We start from the raw sequence: 13,181 nt of genomic DNA on the forward strand, positions 1-13,181 counted from the left end.
GGCCAGCGGCCGTGCGCGCGCGTGAGGCGGCCGGATGTTGACGCCGTGAGGGAGCGATGGCGGCGGCGGCGGCGGCCCCCGGCGAGCGGCAGCGGCGGGTGCAGGCGGTGAGCGCGGCGCTGCGGAGCCGCCTCGGGCCCTACGAGCCGCTGCTGAGCGCCGTGCAGGCCGCGCTCGTGTGGGAGCGGCCGGGCCGCAGCGCGCTGTGGTGGGCGGCGGTGCACGGCCTCTTCTGGTGAGCGGGGCCCGGGCCGGGGGGAACCGAGCGGGCCGGGGTCCGCTCCCCAGCGGTGCCAGGGGCCGCTCGGTACCGCGGGGGTCGCCAGAGCGCCGCGGGCTGCCGGGGGGGGGGGGGTGTTGTTATCGCGCTTCCCTGACGCGGGTATGGGGTGGGCGCTGGGCACCGGGGGCCCTGCCCGCCCCTCTCCTGGGGGTGGCGGTCCCCGGGCGGGCTGGGGACAGGTCACGGCCGGAGGTGGGACCCGAGCAGGCAGCCCGAGAGGTCGCGCTCCTGCCGTGCTTCAGCTGCTCAGGGGAGCGTGGAGGCGCTGGTGTCTGCTTCATAGAATCGGAATAGTTCGGGTTGGAAAGGACCTTAAGATCATGCAGTTCCAACCCCCTCCCATGGGCAGGGACACCTCACACTAAACCATGGCACCCAAGGCTTCGGCCTACCTGGCCTTGAACACTGCCAGGGATGAAGCATTCACAACCTCCCTGGGCAACCCATTCCAGTGCCTCATCACCCCCACAGGAAAGAACTTCTTCCTTAGATCCAATCTAAACTTCCTCTGTTTCAGTTTGAACCCGTTACCCCTTGTCTTATCACTACAGTCCCTAATGAAGAGTCCCTCCCCAGCATCCCTATAGCCCCCCTTCAGACACTGGAAGGCTGCTCTGAGGTCTCCACGCAGCCTTCTCGTCTCCAGGCTGAACAGCCCCAACTTTCTGAGCCTATCTTCATACAGGAGGTGCTGCAGTCCCCTGATCATCCCCCCCACCGCCTCTCTTCCTTGTTATCCCAAAGCACTGAACTAACCAGCAAAACCCGCCGGTTCTGCTGCTCTGCCGGGAGCTGGGAATGACCCAAGCAGATAAGGGTCCCTGGAGCTGCCTGATACACCATGGGCAGGCTGGGGATGCTGATTACCACTTGCTTACTTTGCTCTGGCTACAACTGTTCCGAGTGCCTGGCTTGGTGTGAGTGAGGCTGTAACCGCTCTGGTGTGTGTCACGCAGATCTGGTCAGTACTATGTCTTCGTTTCTTCCCCATAGGTTTTTTGCTCTGACTTCTCTTCGCTTGCTGTTCCTGGTTGCGTTTACCCTCATAGTAGTAGTTTGTGTAGATCAGTGGAAGAGCAAAATCTGGCCTGAAATTGGAGGTAAGTTGCAACATTTGAGTGGATAGCAGCAAAGCGAGCGCTGGGTTTAGTCCCAGAGGTGCAAGCTCTGGAGTTAAATAGTTAAAACCCTGGCTCTTGTGTTTTGTGAGTCTAGAAGCAAGAGGTGTGTTCTTCCTGGAGCTGGAACATAAAGACCTTTTAATGCTAGTGACACTGGTATTTGTCTCCTAAGCTTGACCCATCAGGCGTACGTGGACTAGCGCAGGGTTGAAGCAGGGATTCACATTCCCATCATTCAGTCCAAGAGCAAAATCTTGGAAGTGTTTGTGGGAAACATCTGGATTTCTCCTCTGAGTCCATCATAAACCAGCTTCGTGGTGTAGGACAAAGATGAGGCCCAGCCTTGCTGTTGAGAGCTCTTTGAAAGGAGAGACATCGTGCTGGCTGTTAAGGAAGTTAGTCTGGAGCTTTCAGGAAGCAGAGCTACTCTAGCTGTCATTTGATATTAATATACTCATGACTACTACCCCTCCTGCAGCACAGGGTTTGCATGGACAGGTCGGTGTTGAGCAGTGTGTGTGGTTTGCATGCTCCCAGAGGTGGGTCCCTCACTAACAAGCAAGAGCAGCTCCCAGCTTTCTGCTTGAGCCTGTGTTCTGTGTAGTTCTTGGGAAGACATTAAAGCTTTCCTCGGGCTCCAGCAGCAGCTTGGCTCAGGCTCTGTAGCTGAAGCATTCCTGCTTATGAGGAAGTGTCAGCCCAGCTCCCTCAGAACCTTGGTTTCCATTTGTCAGGATAACTTTTCCAGTCCCAGGCTGGATGCGAAAATATCCAAAGGCTTTAGTCTCTGACGCCTCTCAGTAATCAGCTGCTCTTCCTTCACGTGTGCACAGGGGAAGGGGGGAGATGGAAGCGGTTGGGTTTTGCTATTACCTTCCAGACAGCATCCAACAGATCCCCAGGAGCAACAGGGAGACCCTCTTGCACCTCCTACTGTCACACGTACACGTTCAAAGTGTGTTATGGAGTGATCCATCTCTGGTTCTTAATTACAGTTAATGCCTTTCCCAGGTATTCCCCAACTCATTAAAGCTTTACTTAAATCCCAAGACCTAAGTGTTCTCATGGCAAATTCCTTGCAACTAATGTAGTGTCTGTTCTTAATATTTTAGTGGCAAGACCTGACGAATTAGACAATGAGAGGTAGGAAACTAATTGACTTCTCTGCTCTTGGTGTTTGCTGTGATGATACCGTGTCAACTACCACCTGCATGTGCTCTTTGAGCGAGGAAGAAAAGGGGAGAAGGGAGCCCTCGACCCTGTCAAGCAGCTGGGACAAGTATTTGACTGGCCTAAGCTGTTACATTACATTACACTTTGCCTTCCTACTAGCCCTTGAGAGTGCTTTCTTAGCATTGCAAAACTTCCCTTGTGCCCTTAAGTTAGAGGTGCTGCCTCAAAAGCAGCTCCTTCTGTATGGGCCTCCAGTAGCAGGAAACCAGCCTTTCCTTGGGAAAGGATGAAGTCTTCTGAGACTTGACAGGGAATGTTTAACAGCTTGTTCCAGGAGCTGGCACTGCATACTTGGGATCTGACTGCAGCATTAATGATGGCTTGAGAAAAGTTGGGGTGTTGCCTTACTAATAACACCTTCCTGCCCTGTGGTGCTGCATTGGGTGCTCAGCTCCTGATTAAATCACTTGAGCTGGTGCCAAATGACAGGTTTTACTTTGTTTTCTTTTGCAAGAGGCCCAGGTACAGAAGGAACTGCTCTTCCTTAACCTCCATACTCGTGACTAGCAGTTAAGAAGCACTAATAGAACTTGCCAAAGACAGTGCCTCCAAAGGAACTGAATATATGAAGTAAGGTCCAAAGCTGCTTGTAGAGACCTCGTGCTGAATTCTTTGGGTTGCAGTCGATTAAATCAATGCAGAAAAAGCAAATGGATTTGCTTCTGCACTGCCCTTTCCCTCCAGTAGCATGGAAACTAGTCCAAGCCAAAGAGTGAGAGACTGGAATTGCTGCTCCTTAGCTGTGGGAGAGCTGGGGCACTTGGAGAGCAGTCCCTGGCAGTGCTGTTCTGCAAGACAGCTGAGCCTCACCTACAGCTCTAAGGAGCTCAGTGCTGTGGGAGGAGAGAAGGAAGTATTGAGACAAGTGTCTGTAACAAGTGATTTCTGCACTGGTCGATGCAGTGAGCTCTCTTCCTGAATTCCTGCCTTTCCTGCAGCTGGGGATATGTCCACCCTCGGCTGCTTGGAGTGCCAGAGCTCTGCCACCATTTGGCTGAAGGATGGGTGGCTGGGACCAACTTCTTAAGCAATCTCTTCATTTTCAAGAGGCAAAACCCTGGCAAGGTAAGAATGTACAGACCTCAGCACATAAAACACATAGTGTGGAGCCTCTGCTGCCCACCAGGATCCTCTCGTGGTAGCATCCAGCGTTGGCTGAATGCAGTCACACATGGGAGGTTACCACGTCTCCCCCAATGCTGTTAAGTGGTGAGGAGGGATGGAAAACACAGGCAGAACAGCCAGGCTGGGGAGGAGGGAGGAGGAAGCGAGTGTTGGCATGCTGGCTGTGAAATGTAGCTGCTCCTTCTGTAGGTTTCCAGCTCTGTCAGTGTCTGTCAAACTCCCTCAGTGGATTTGAGCAGTGAGGAAGAGGTGTCAAGCTGCTTTTTTTGTGTTCCCCTTTTTCTTCTTTTGAGGCTTATGCAAAGAGCAACTTGTAACATGCTGGAACTGTCCTTGTCCTTTTCACCTTCAAGCTTCCTGTCTCTGCAAAGCCTCTCCCTAGCTTTGGGAAGCTCTTCATAAGCTGAGGCAAGAGGCCTTGGCAATGCTGCCTGTGCCTGTGCTGGTCCCAGAGGTGATGCTTGAGCACTGGGAAGGTTTTGCTGTCATTAGAAGTATGACTTAGAATCTGCAAGAACCAAGTGAATCCACTGCTTTGGAAACTCACTGTCTCCCCTGTCTTCAGTTTTGCCTTCTAGTGTGTGGAGTCTTTACTTTCCTGGCTGTCCTGGGCCGCTATATCCCTGGACTCTTGCTCTCATACTTGCTGTGTAAGTAGATCTCTGTGCCAGTACAGACTTAGAAGTGAAAAGGGGTTAGAGATGAGTGGGATCTGAATGGCTGGGATTGGGCTCTCCTGCTCAGAAGGAAAGCTTCTGTGAACGGCTTTACAATTGGAAAGAATATGTTCTGCCTGGAATGTGGTGGTTCCTGACTGGGACTCTGGGGTCTCTGGTGCAGAGAGAACATGTTTGAGTGCTCAGTAACCACACACCAGAGCACTAGGAGGTTGGCCTCTCAGTTTTGCTGCCTCGACGGAGGTGGTTGCACTGTTCTGACAACCTCCTGCGGCATTGCCTCCCTTCAGATGTGGCATTCTCTGCATCACAAAACAGGCAGGATGTTTGCATTCTGGGCAAACTTCTAATGTGCATTCCCACTTACCTCAGTGCTCTTCATCCTGCTGTGGCCCCTTGCTGTGTACCACAGACTGGGGCAGCGCATGTACGTGAGGCTGGAGCCAGCTCTGCAGCGGCTGCGGTTCAGCTTTCGAGGCTACATGATACCAAAGCAGCGGGAGAAGCAACGTAAGTTCCCGTGCTGTGTTTGTGACCCTTCAGACACTGATCCTCAGTACCTGAAACAGCCCATGAGGGGAGCCTGGAGTGGGCTGGGCTGCAGCATGCAGCCGCTCCAGTGCCCTCAGGGAAGGAGGCAAAGCATCTCTGCCTCCCAGCAGCTCCCAGCAAGCGCTGACACCTCCCAGTGCCAGCTCCTCATGGTGCTGAGCTGCTCCATTCCTCAGCTGCCAGAGCTGTGTGTTCCATCTTGTGTTGCACTGAAAACAGAGGGAGGGTTCAGTGCAAGGCAGCTGCCAGACACGTTCATCTCAGCAAAAGATGTGCAGCAGCCCAAGTTGGAAGTGATCACGTTGCTGTGCTGTGGAGCAAAGCATGCTGTGCTGGGTCATGCCCAAGCTTGCCAGATTAAGGGGCTTTGTGTTTGGCACAAGGCTGGTCCTGTACAGAGCCCTGTCCCAGCAGCAGCCCTGAGCTTTGACTCTGGTTTCTGGCAGTGCGTCACCGATCCCTGAACCAGGAGGCTGTGGATGATGGGAGTGACAGTGAGGAGGAACTTGCTGCCTTCTGTCCTAAGGTAACAGCAGCAGCTGAATACAATAAACTCACTGTGTGGTGTGGACATGTAGTGAGCGGGCACGTATCCAGCACATTGTAGTTGAGTTCTTGTGGAAGATCAGATGAGGATATTCTCCTTTGAGAATGGTCTGTCTTATTCTGTCTCGCTCAGATATGTCCAGAGCTGCTCGTACCAACTACAGTCTCCTAGGCTGGGCTGTACAGTGTGAAATGAGCCTCCATGAGGGTTGGCTTTCACTGGAGGTGGATGGATCATGTGTTTTGTCTTGAGGCACAGGAATAAGCTTCCCAGTAGTGATGTTTTCAGTGTTATCTCCTCTTTGAAAGCTGGATGACTCCGTGGTAGCCAAGGAGCTCACCATCTCCGACTCAGAGCATTCGGATGCTGAGGTTTCCTACACGGAGAATGGGATGTTCAACCTTTCGAGGGGCCAGACTCCGCTGACAGAGGGGTCAGAAGGTGAGAGGGAATGGGGCAGCTTCTGGAAGGTGTGGAATGCTGAGCAGGCGCCAGTGTGACGGGTCAGAGGGAGGATGCATTGCCTTCTGGCCTTGAGGTCTGCCTCTTTGATGTCTCCCTTGCTGCCTAAGATGAGATGCCAGTACCTGTTTTTTTTCAGGATGGAGCTTCCTTCATTCCTGTGGTGCTTTAGTGAGCAGTTAGGACTGCTCTCACAGGCAGATCCAGCTCTGCCAGTCCCTGCCTGCAGGGACACGGTGCAGCTTGGTCTGGGAGGGGGGGGTCTGGTTCTGCATCCTCGTTCCTTGTGTGTGAACTGGGAGCTCAGCAGCAGCCCCAGTACCTGTGTGAGGGGGGCACTGGGGAGGGTTTGGTCTGTGAGCCTTGGCGGGGGAGCTGTGACCCAGCTTTCATGTGCTGTGCTGCCCTGGCCTCTGGGCTATTGCTGTGTGTTTAAAGCTCTTTCTCCTCTTCCAGACCTTGACGGTCACAGTGACCCAGAAGAATCTTTTGCCCGGGATCTCCCTGACTTCCCTTCCATAAACCCAGAGGTAACTGGCATAGATGATGAAGATGACACCAGCATTGGGATCCCGAGCCTGGCTTACCGCTCCCAAGTGACTGAAGATCTGCACCTCCCGTATGAGCAGGAGGAAGGCAGTGGCCTGCCCCCCGTACAGAACCTGCCTGGCAACATCGCCGGCTTCGTCACCAGAAGCATGATCCAGCTCGCCCTGGCAGGAGCCCCTCAGCCAGGCCCCTCACGCAGCGACAATCCCCAGAGGGCTGCAAAGACTTACCTCAGAATGGCCAGCTTGGACTTGGACACTGATGCAGAAGGAGATGACTTTGAACTGCTGGATCAGTCTGAGCTGAACCAGCTGGATCCTGCAGGCTCCCGGGGCCAGTAGGTGAGCCCAGCACTTCCCTCTGGTTTTCTATTGTGCGTCGTGGAGGGAATCCTGGCAGGAAAAGCCTTGCACACTTGTCTAGATGCTCTCCTGTGTGAGTCTGAGTGACATGACGGCCGGGCCTGGCTGGGAACACCACGGTGACCTGGGACTCTGTAGCCTCGCTTGGATTTTAGAATAAACTACACTGGTAATTCATAGAGCAAAGGCGTTGCTGTGGTCGCTCCACAGTCACCCACGGGCTGCCCTGCACCCAGGATGCTGCTTGCTCCAGACTGCCTCACCTGAGACCGTAACCCTGGTGTGTGTCACTCTAGAGGCCGGTGCTTGGCTCAGCCCAGCATCGCCCAGGACAAGCTCGAAGCCGATCCTCTGGGGCTGGTTTCCCCTCAGACCTGTTGTCTGGGACTTAGTGCTGGTCTGTCTTAAAGACAACCGTTCCCTGCTCCTAAAACGTGCACAGAATCCAGGTCTTCTCTCCCAGCAACGTCCGGCTCCAGGTAGAAACAAAGCTGCTGTGGGCACGGCCGTGTGTGTGTGTGTGTGATGGAACACTCCCCTCCTGTCCCGGCTCTAGCTGTTTTGTAAGAGACACCATGGCAATAAGACACTTCCTGTGATGATGAGAGTCCTGCAGTGACCGTCTACGTGTGCCAGCTGCTTTGTGTCGCTTTCCTAAAACAACGGACTGATGCTTTGCTGACTCCCTCCCCACCGCCCCGCGCTCCTCCAGCGCCCTGCTCTGTGCCCATCCTGCTCTCCCCTGCCCGGGTTGGTGGAGGGAGGAGCTGGAGCTGCCCGTGGCTTTCCATCCCCTGCAACGACAGCACCGGTGACGGAGGAGCTTTTGCGCCCGTTGCGGTCACACAAACCAGCACCCTCCAGGGGACGGACCGCCTGCGCCCGTGCCCGGTCCCGAGCCGCGCTCAGACCTCTCCTTGCTTTTCCTAAGCCATAGAACCCGGTTGCGGCCGCGTTTGTGCACTAAGAACGAAACGCGCCTGCACGAACCACGTCACTCCGGAAGAAAAGGAGAAGGTGAAGAGCTGCTGGGGCCGAGCACACTCCAGGCGCTCAGGGCACCTTCAGGCAGCAGCTGAGCTGCCTCTTCCTCACACCCCTGGGTCACTTCATCTTGCCCAGGCAACCAAAAAGCCAGCAGCATCCTGGCCTGTATCAGAAATAGCATAGCCGACAGAGCCAGGGCAGTGATCACTGCAACCCCCCTGCACTGGGCACTAGGGAGGCTGCATCTCAAATCCTGTGTTCAGTTCTGGGCCCCTTGCTACAAGAGAGACATTGAGGTGCTGGAGCAGGGCCTGGAGCCCAAGTGTGATGGGGACAGTTGAGGGACCTGGGGAGTTTAGGCTGGAAATGGCTCAGGGGGGACCTGATCCCTCCCTACAAGTGCCTGACAGGAGGATGGAGCCAGGAGGGGCTGGGCTCTGCTCCCAAGGAACAAGGGATGGGACAAGAGGAAGCAGCCTCAAGCTGCCCCAGGGCAGGTTTAGATGGAGCTGAGGAACAATTCCTGCCCCAGAGGGTGCTCAGGCATTGGAACAGGCTGCCCAGGGCAGGCCTGCAGTCACCGTCCTTGCAAGTGCTCACACACCGTGGAGACGAGGCCTCAGTGCCATGGGTTAGTGGTGGCCTTGGCAGTGCTGGGGTAGAGGTTGGACTGGATGAGCTTAAAGGGCTTTTCCAACCCAGTTGATTCTCTGGTTCTATGCTCTGCCCCTGTCCGGGGTGAGCGGGTTCACAGGGAGCTCCGTGTCTGGCAGGGCCCTTGTGAGCCACTTGGGCTGTTAAATAACCCCCTGGTTGGCACTTCAGGCAGGTCCTTGGCACCAGGCACTTACAGCACCTTCGTGGGGTGGCTTCTGCCAGGCTGGCTCTCACTTTTGCCTTGCTGCCCGCAGGTCTGCAGTGAGCAGAAGCTGTACTACAGAGAGTGGCGGCGCAGGAAGCGAATGGTAATGGTTGTGCCACCAAGCAGGGGGTGGTGACCGTCCTGTTGTGACACTGGGTGCTATGGATGCCCTGGGGGGGGGGGGGTGTGTGTGTGTGCTGGGCAGCTTGGGGAGCAGCCCCAGCTTGAGCTGAGCCTCTTCCCACTGCTGCAATGCTGAGGCTGTAGTTGTGGAGCAGGCAGCGCTGTGCTTGGGCTTGGGGTACCCGGGTGCCTGAGGACAAGGTTCCTGCAGAGCTCTGCCTGCCCTTGGGAACAACCTGCCCCTGTCACCCCCTGCACTGGCTCAGGTCTCCCCTATCCCTACAGGCGACCGAGCTGCTGGACGCCATCCTGGAGGGGTACCCCAAAAGCAAGAAGCAATTCTTTGTAAGTTCCAAATCTGGGCTCTGTGGGGCTGGCGCTGTGCTGAGCTCCGCGGTGCTGAGCCCTCTGTGCTCCTGCAGGAGGAGGTCGGGATAGAGACGGACGAGGAGCACAACGTCGTGCTGCCAGCGGCCGTGTGAGGCACCGAGGAGCCTTTGCTCCAGGAGGAGGAGCTGGTGCTGGAACTCAGCTCTTGGGTTGGTTTTTGTCCTCTTTTTGCAGGGCTTGGGCTCATCCTGCACATTGATAGATGTTGTGGTTCGGAATGCTTCACAGCAGGGTCCAGGGGGCCCTCGGGAGGGTGATGGAGCTGGTGGCTGCAGAGCTCCACGTGTATTTCAGCCATGACACAAGCACAGGCTCCATTAAACACCAGCATTTGGGTTCAGGTTGTGGTGGGCTCTCTCTGTTCAGGTGTCGGGCAGGGTTTGGGTTCTGGGTTGCAGCAGCCCTCAGGGGTGGGGAAAGCAAAGAGGTGGGATGGGCGCAACCCTGAGCCCTCGGCAACAGAAAGAAACCCAGGAAAAGCATTAAAACATTCAGCAAAATTTAATTACTTTTCACAATAGAAAAAATAGGTGATTTCACAGGGGAGCTCTGTGAAATCCACGGCCTCCTCCTGCAGCAGGAGCAGAGCCAGGGCTCCTGGCCATGCCCCAGAGCCCCAGCCCTGACCTGTGCACCCCGAGTTTGCTTCCACACCCAGCAGCGTCTGCCCAGGGGGCCAGGGCTGAGCCTGTGCCTATGAGCAGCACTGCAGGGCTTGGCCTAGGGGCTGCCTTTGTGGTGCTTAGACCCAAAGGCAGGGGTTGAAGAATGATTCTGTATCAAAACCACCCCCCAACCCCGCTTCTGCACCGCTGCTGGGGTAGGAGCTGTAACTGAACCATTCCCATGCATTGAAACCAAGGAGCTGAGGCACCTCCTGGATCCCCCGGGTGAAATAAATACCCACCCCGCTGCATGGGAGCAAAGCACAGTCACAGAGCACAGGCCCCACTGCAAGAGCCCCCGTGTGACCAACTCACCCCCCCCCAGCAGCTGCTCCTCCACACGAGGCCTTTGTATGGCCAAAAGCCACGACCCCCCTGCCACCAGTGCCACGGGGCAGGTTCAAGAGTGTCAGAGCCTGGCTGGGAACGCTTCAGGGTGTTTGCTTGCACTGATTCATCAAACCAAATCCGGGCTGTTTGTGTGTGTGTGGATGGAAGGAGCAGCAGGGAGCGACTGCCTTCAGCTGCCCACCTGCCTTCCTGTTGAGTGTGGCCACATCAAAACCACAAAGAAGCCAGGAGTAGCTCCTCAACTTGCAAAGCCTGCCCCATAGCGGCTGCTTCGGAGGGGCACCAGAAAGCCCCAGGTAGGGCTGAAGCCTCTTTAACATGTGTTCTCTCCCAGTTCCTGGCAGCAGAGGGGCTGTGGCAGAGGCCTGAGAGGCCAGAGCTGCTGCACTGGTAGCCCAGGCAAACCCCACCCCAACTGCCTGAGCTGGAACTTGGGGGTAGATATGGGATGGTGGGGGGGGGCACCTCTGCTCCATCCACACTGACCCCTCTTCTGCTAAGTCCCTACAACTATTTAGTGATCTCGACTGTGCTGGGGTTGGGTTTGTACTTAATAAATAATCCAGAGAAGCTTTAGAAGCAGGTGGAGGGGATGGCCCAGCCCCTGCTGGTGCCCGTCACCGTGGCCCCTGGGCAGGAGGTGGCAGCCCCGGGGCGCTGCAGGGGGTCAGTAGAGCTGACTCTTGAGCTGGTGCAGGACCCCGATCACGATGTCCTGCAGCGTCTGGGGCAGGGGGAGACACGAGACAGGGTCAGGTCTTCCAATGAGGGAACAGCCCCAGGGCTGGCACCCACAGCCGCTCCCAGCGCTCACCTGGGGCTTGCAGTGCTCCTCAATCCAGCTGAAGACGCATGCCGAGAGCTCCTGGAAGCTCGTCACCGAGATGGAGGCGTTAAAGGACTGGAAGAGGGAATCCATAATGCCTTGGAACACGTTGAACTTCACCTCGTCGGAGACCTGGTCCTTCCCCTCGTTGGGGTTGTCCTGGTGAGCTTTCACAATCTGCTCGTAGTTCCTGGAACAAAGCAAGGGCCCCGTGGTCAGCAGCAGAGGCCTCCGCAGGGACAGGGGGAACGAGAGCCTGCAGGGAACCAACACTGGGAAGCTGCAGCCGCTCCTGGTGCGAGGAACTCGGGGTCACCTTCACACTGAACCCCACCACTAGCCCCAGGACACCCGCACTAAGGGCTGCTGGAGGAGAAGCTGTGGCAGCAGCAGGCAGGGAGGGGTTTGGGGCTGCAGGCACGGAGTCTGGCAAGGCTGGGGCAGGAAGAAGAGGGCAGCACCCGACAGCTCTTCCCTTACGCCTTCATGATCTTCAAGGCCATCACGTCCTTCCTGAGGGTGGAAAGTTCCTCCTCTTGCTTCTTCTTTTCCTTGTGCAGGAACTGGATGTAGTCAATGGCTGAGCACGAAAACACAGAGTGAGGATTCGAGAATGCACCCAAGCGTCCCACAGAGCTCCCTCTGCCCTGGTCCTCCTCAGGAGCTGGGTGGAGGTGACCAGCACTGGGCTCTCCCCACAGCATCATTACACCAGAAGTGCTGAACCCCCACTGCTACCCTGCTCTAGCGAGGTGGTTTTGGGGGTTCTTGGCACCCCCTTCCCTCTCCCCACCCTCAAGACTCACTTTTCTGGAGAACAATGGCCTTGCTCAGCTTCTGGGAGCCTATGGAGAAATCCTGCTGCTCGCAGGTGGGAACGATGGCCTGGAGGTCATCGTAGCCTTTCTGTGGGGAAGCAGAGGCACAGCCCATGCATTTGGGGTGCAGCAGTGTGGAATGGACAGGCATCAAAGCCCAGCTCCCAGCCAGAGCCTGGGGAGAGTTGGTCCAGCAGGAAAGCCAAGGGGAAGGTGCTGAGGGCAGGAGAGTGCTGCAGGGCTCGCGGTTACCTTGATGGCATCTCGCCTCTTCTGCTCCGCCTGCGTGTGCGCCCGCCTGCGCCGGTCCTTGTAGGACTCCTTGTAGGGCTCCTGGTGGTAATCGCTGTCCTCATCGTCTGCATGGAGAGAGCCCAGGGGAGGGCGATGGAGCTGGGCTGGCCTCTGCACCAGGCCACCGACAAACACCCCAAGGGGCCCGGCCAACCCCTGCCCTTCCCTCGTAGAGCCGGGCAGGAGGAAGAAGCCTGCAGCTCCCTCGGGAAGGCACCGAACCCAAACCCGCTGGATGCCCTGGTGCGGCTCCCCACCACCTCCCCTCGGCACAGGGAGGGAGCGGGACCCCCTGCTCCGGGCTGGGCGCCGCAGGGAGCAGGACCCGCGCTCACGGGGAGCAAACCCCACCTGTGTTGGGGACAGAGGAGGCGCTGGTGGAGCCGATGCTGTTGGCCCGGGACACGATGCTGCTTTTCCGGGCGCTCTCCATGAAGAGCGCTGCAGGGGACGGGGTCACAGTAAGGGGGACACGGGGGGGGGACACGAACGGGGCCGAGGGGACAGGGCCCCGGTAGCCGGGGCCGAGCACGTACCCGAGTCCAGGCCATTGTCGCCGTACGCTGCGTCCACCTTGCGCGGGGCCGGCGGGAGCGGAGACGTGAGCGGGGCTGGGGCAGGAACCGCGGCCCGGACCCCCCCCCCCGGTACCAGCTCCCCCCCCCCGGTCACCTTTGGCCCTGACCCTCGCGCTCACCCGGTCCCGGTCCCTCCCCCCCGCCCCTTGCGCGCACCCAACCGAGCCCCCCCCGCCCCGGTCCCATCCCCGGTCCCGGTCCCGGCCCCGGCCCCGGCCCCGCTCCCACCTTCCCCCACGCGTCCTCGGCCGCGGCGCAGGGCGGCTCCGCCATCTTCCGCCCGCCCCGCTCACGTGACGGCCGCCAGAGCCAATAGGAAACGCAATCCGCCGCGTTCCGCCGCACCGCCAGGGGGCGCCCTCACCGCCCCACGCAA

The 13,181-nt window shown here is 57.5% G+C and overlaps 2 protein-coding genes and 1 long non-coding RNA gene across 5 annotated transcripts; 2 read left to right on the forward strand and 1 right to left on the reverse strand.

Annotated features, from left to right (window-relative positions):
* Positions 1–56: 56 nt before the first annotated feature.
* Positions 57–7,097, forward strand: RETREG3 (reticulophagy regulator family member 3). Of its 2 annotated transcripts, none has more exons than XM_057414153.1 (9): positions 57–235; positions 1,277–1,383; positions 2,517–2,547; positions 3,576–3,702; positions 4,328–4,412; positions 4,812–4,949; positions 5,438–5,517; positions 5,847–5,979; positions 6,457–7,097. In XM_057414153.1, the coding sequence occupies exons 1-9, from the start codon at positions 57–59 to the stop codon at positions 6,888–6,890; spliced, it is 1,314 nt and encodes a 437-aa protein (XP_057270136.1). In that variant the 3' UTR covers positions 6,891–7,097. The 2 variants fall into 2 exon arrangements, with proteins under 2 accessions (XP_057270136.1, XP_057270137.1); XM_057414154.1 differs by lacking the exon at positions 57–235 and adding an exon at positions 1,110–1,186.
* A 796-nt stretch (positions 7,098–7,893) lies between these two features.
* LOC130601815 (uncharacterized) lies at positions 7,894–9,613 on the forward strand. Its single transcript, XR_008972754.1, has 4 exons — positions 7,894–7,928; positions 8,810–8,863; positions 9,169–9,228; positions 9,306–9,613. It is a non-coding gene; the product is annotated as an uncharacterized LOC130601815 (long non-coding RNA).
* A 1,044-nt stretch (positions 9,614–10,657) lies between these two features.
* Positions 10,658–13,155, reverse strand: MLX (MAX dimerization protein MLX). Of its 2 annotated transcripts, XM_057414134.1 has the most exons (8): positions 13,034–13,155; positions 12,764–12,800; positions 12,579–12,668; positions 12,186–12,292; positions 11,922–12,021; positions 11,596–11,695; positions 11,104–11,305; positions 10,724–11,013 (listed from the first exon to the last, which is right to left on the reverse strand). In XM_057414134.1, the coding sequence occupies exons 1-8, from the start codon at positions 13,076–13,078 to the stop codon at positions 10,957–10,959; spliced, it is 738 nt and encodes a 245-aa protein (XP_057270117.1). In that variant the 5' UTR covers positions 13,079–13,155; the 3' UTR covers positions 10,724–10,956. The 2 variants fall into 2 exon arrangements, with proteins under 2 accessions (XP_057270118.1, XP_057270117.1); XM_057414135.1 differs by lacking the exon at positions 12,579–12,668 and having other exon boundaries at positions 10,658–11,013; positions 13,034–13,141.
* Positions 13,156–13,181: the final 26 nt, after the last annotated feature.

The sequence above is a fragment of the Pezoporus wallicus genome, unplaced genomic scaffold (assembly GCF_028554395.1).
Source record: "Pezoporus wallicus isolate ANWC-B61680 ecotype Strahan unplaced genomic scaffold, APGP_CSIRO_Pwel_v1 contig_13150, whole genome shotgun sequence".
Classification (NCBI taxonomy): Eukaryota; Metazoa; Chordata; class Aves; order Psittaciformes; family Psittacidae; genus Pezoporus; species Pezoporus wallicus.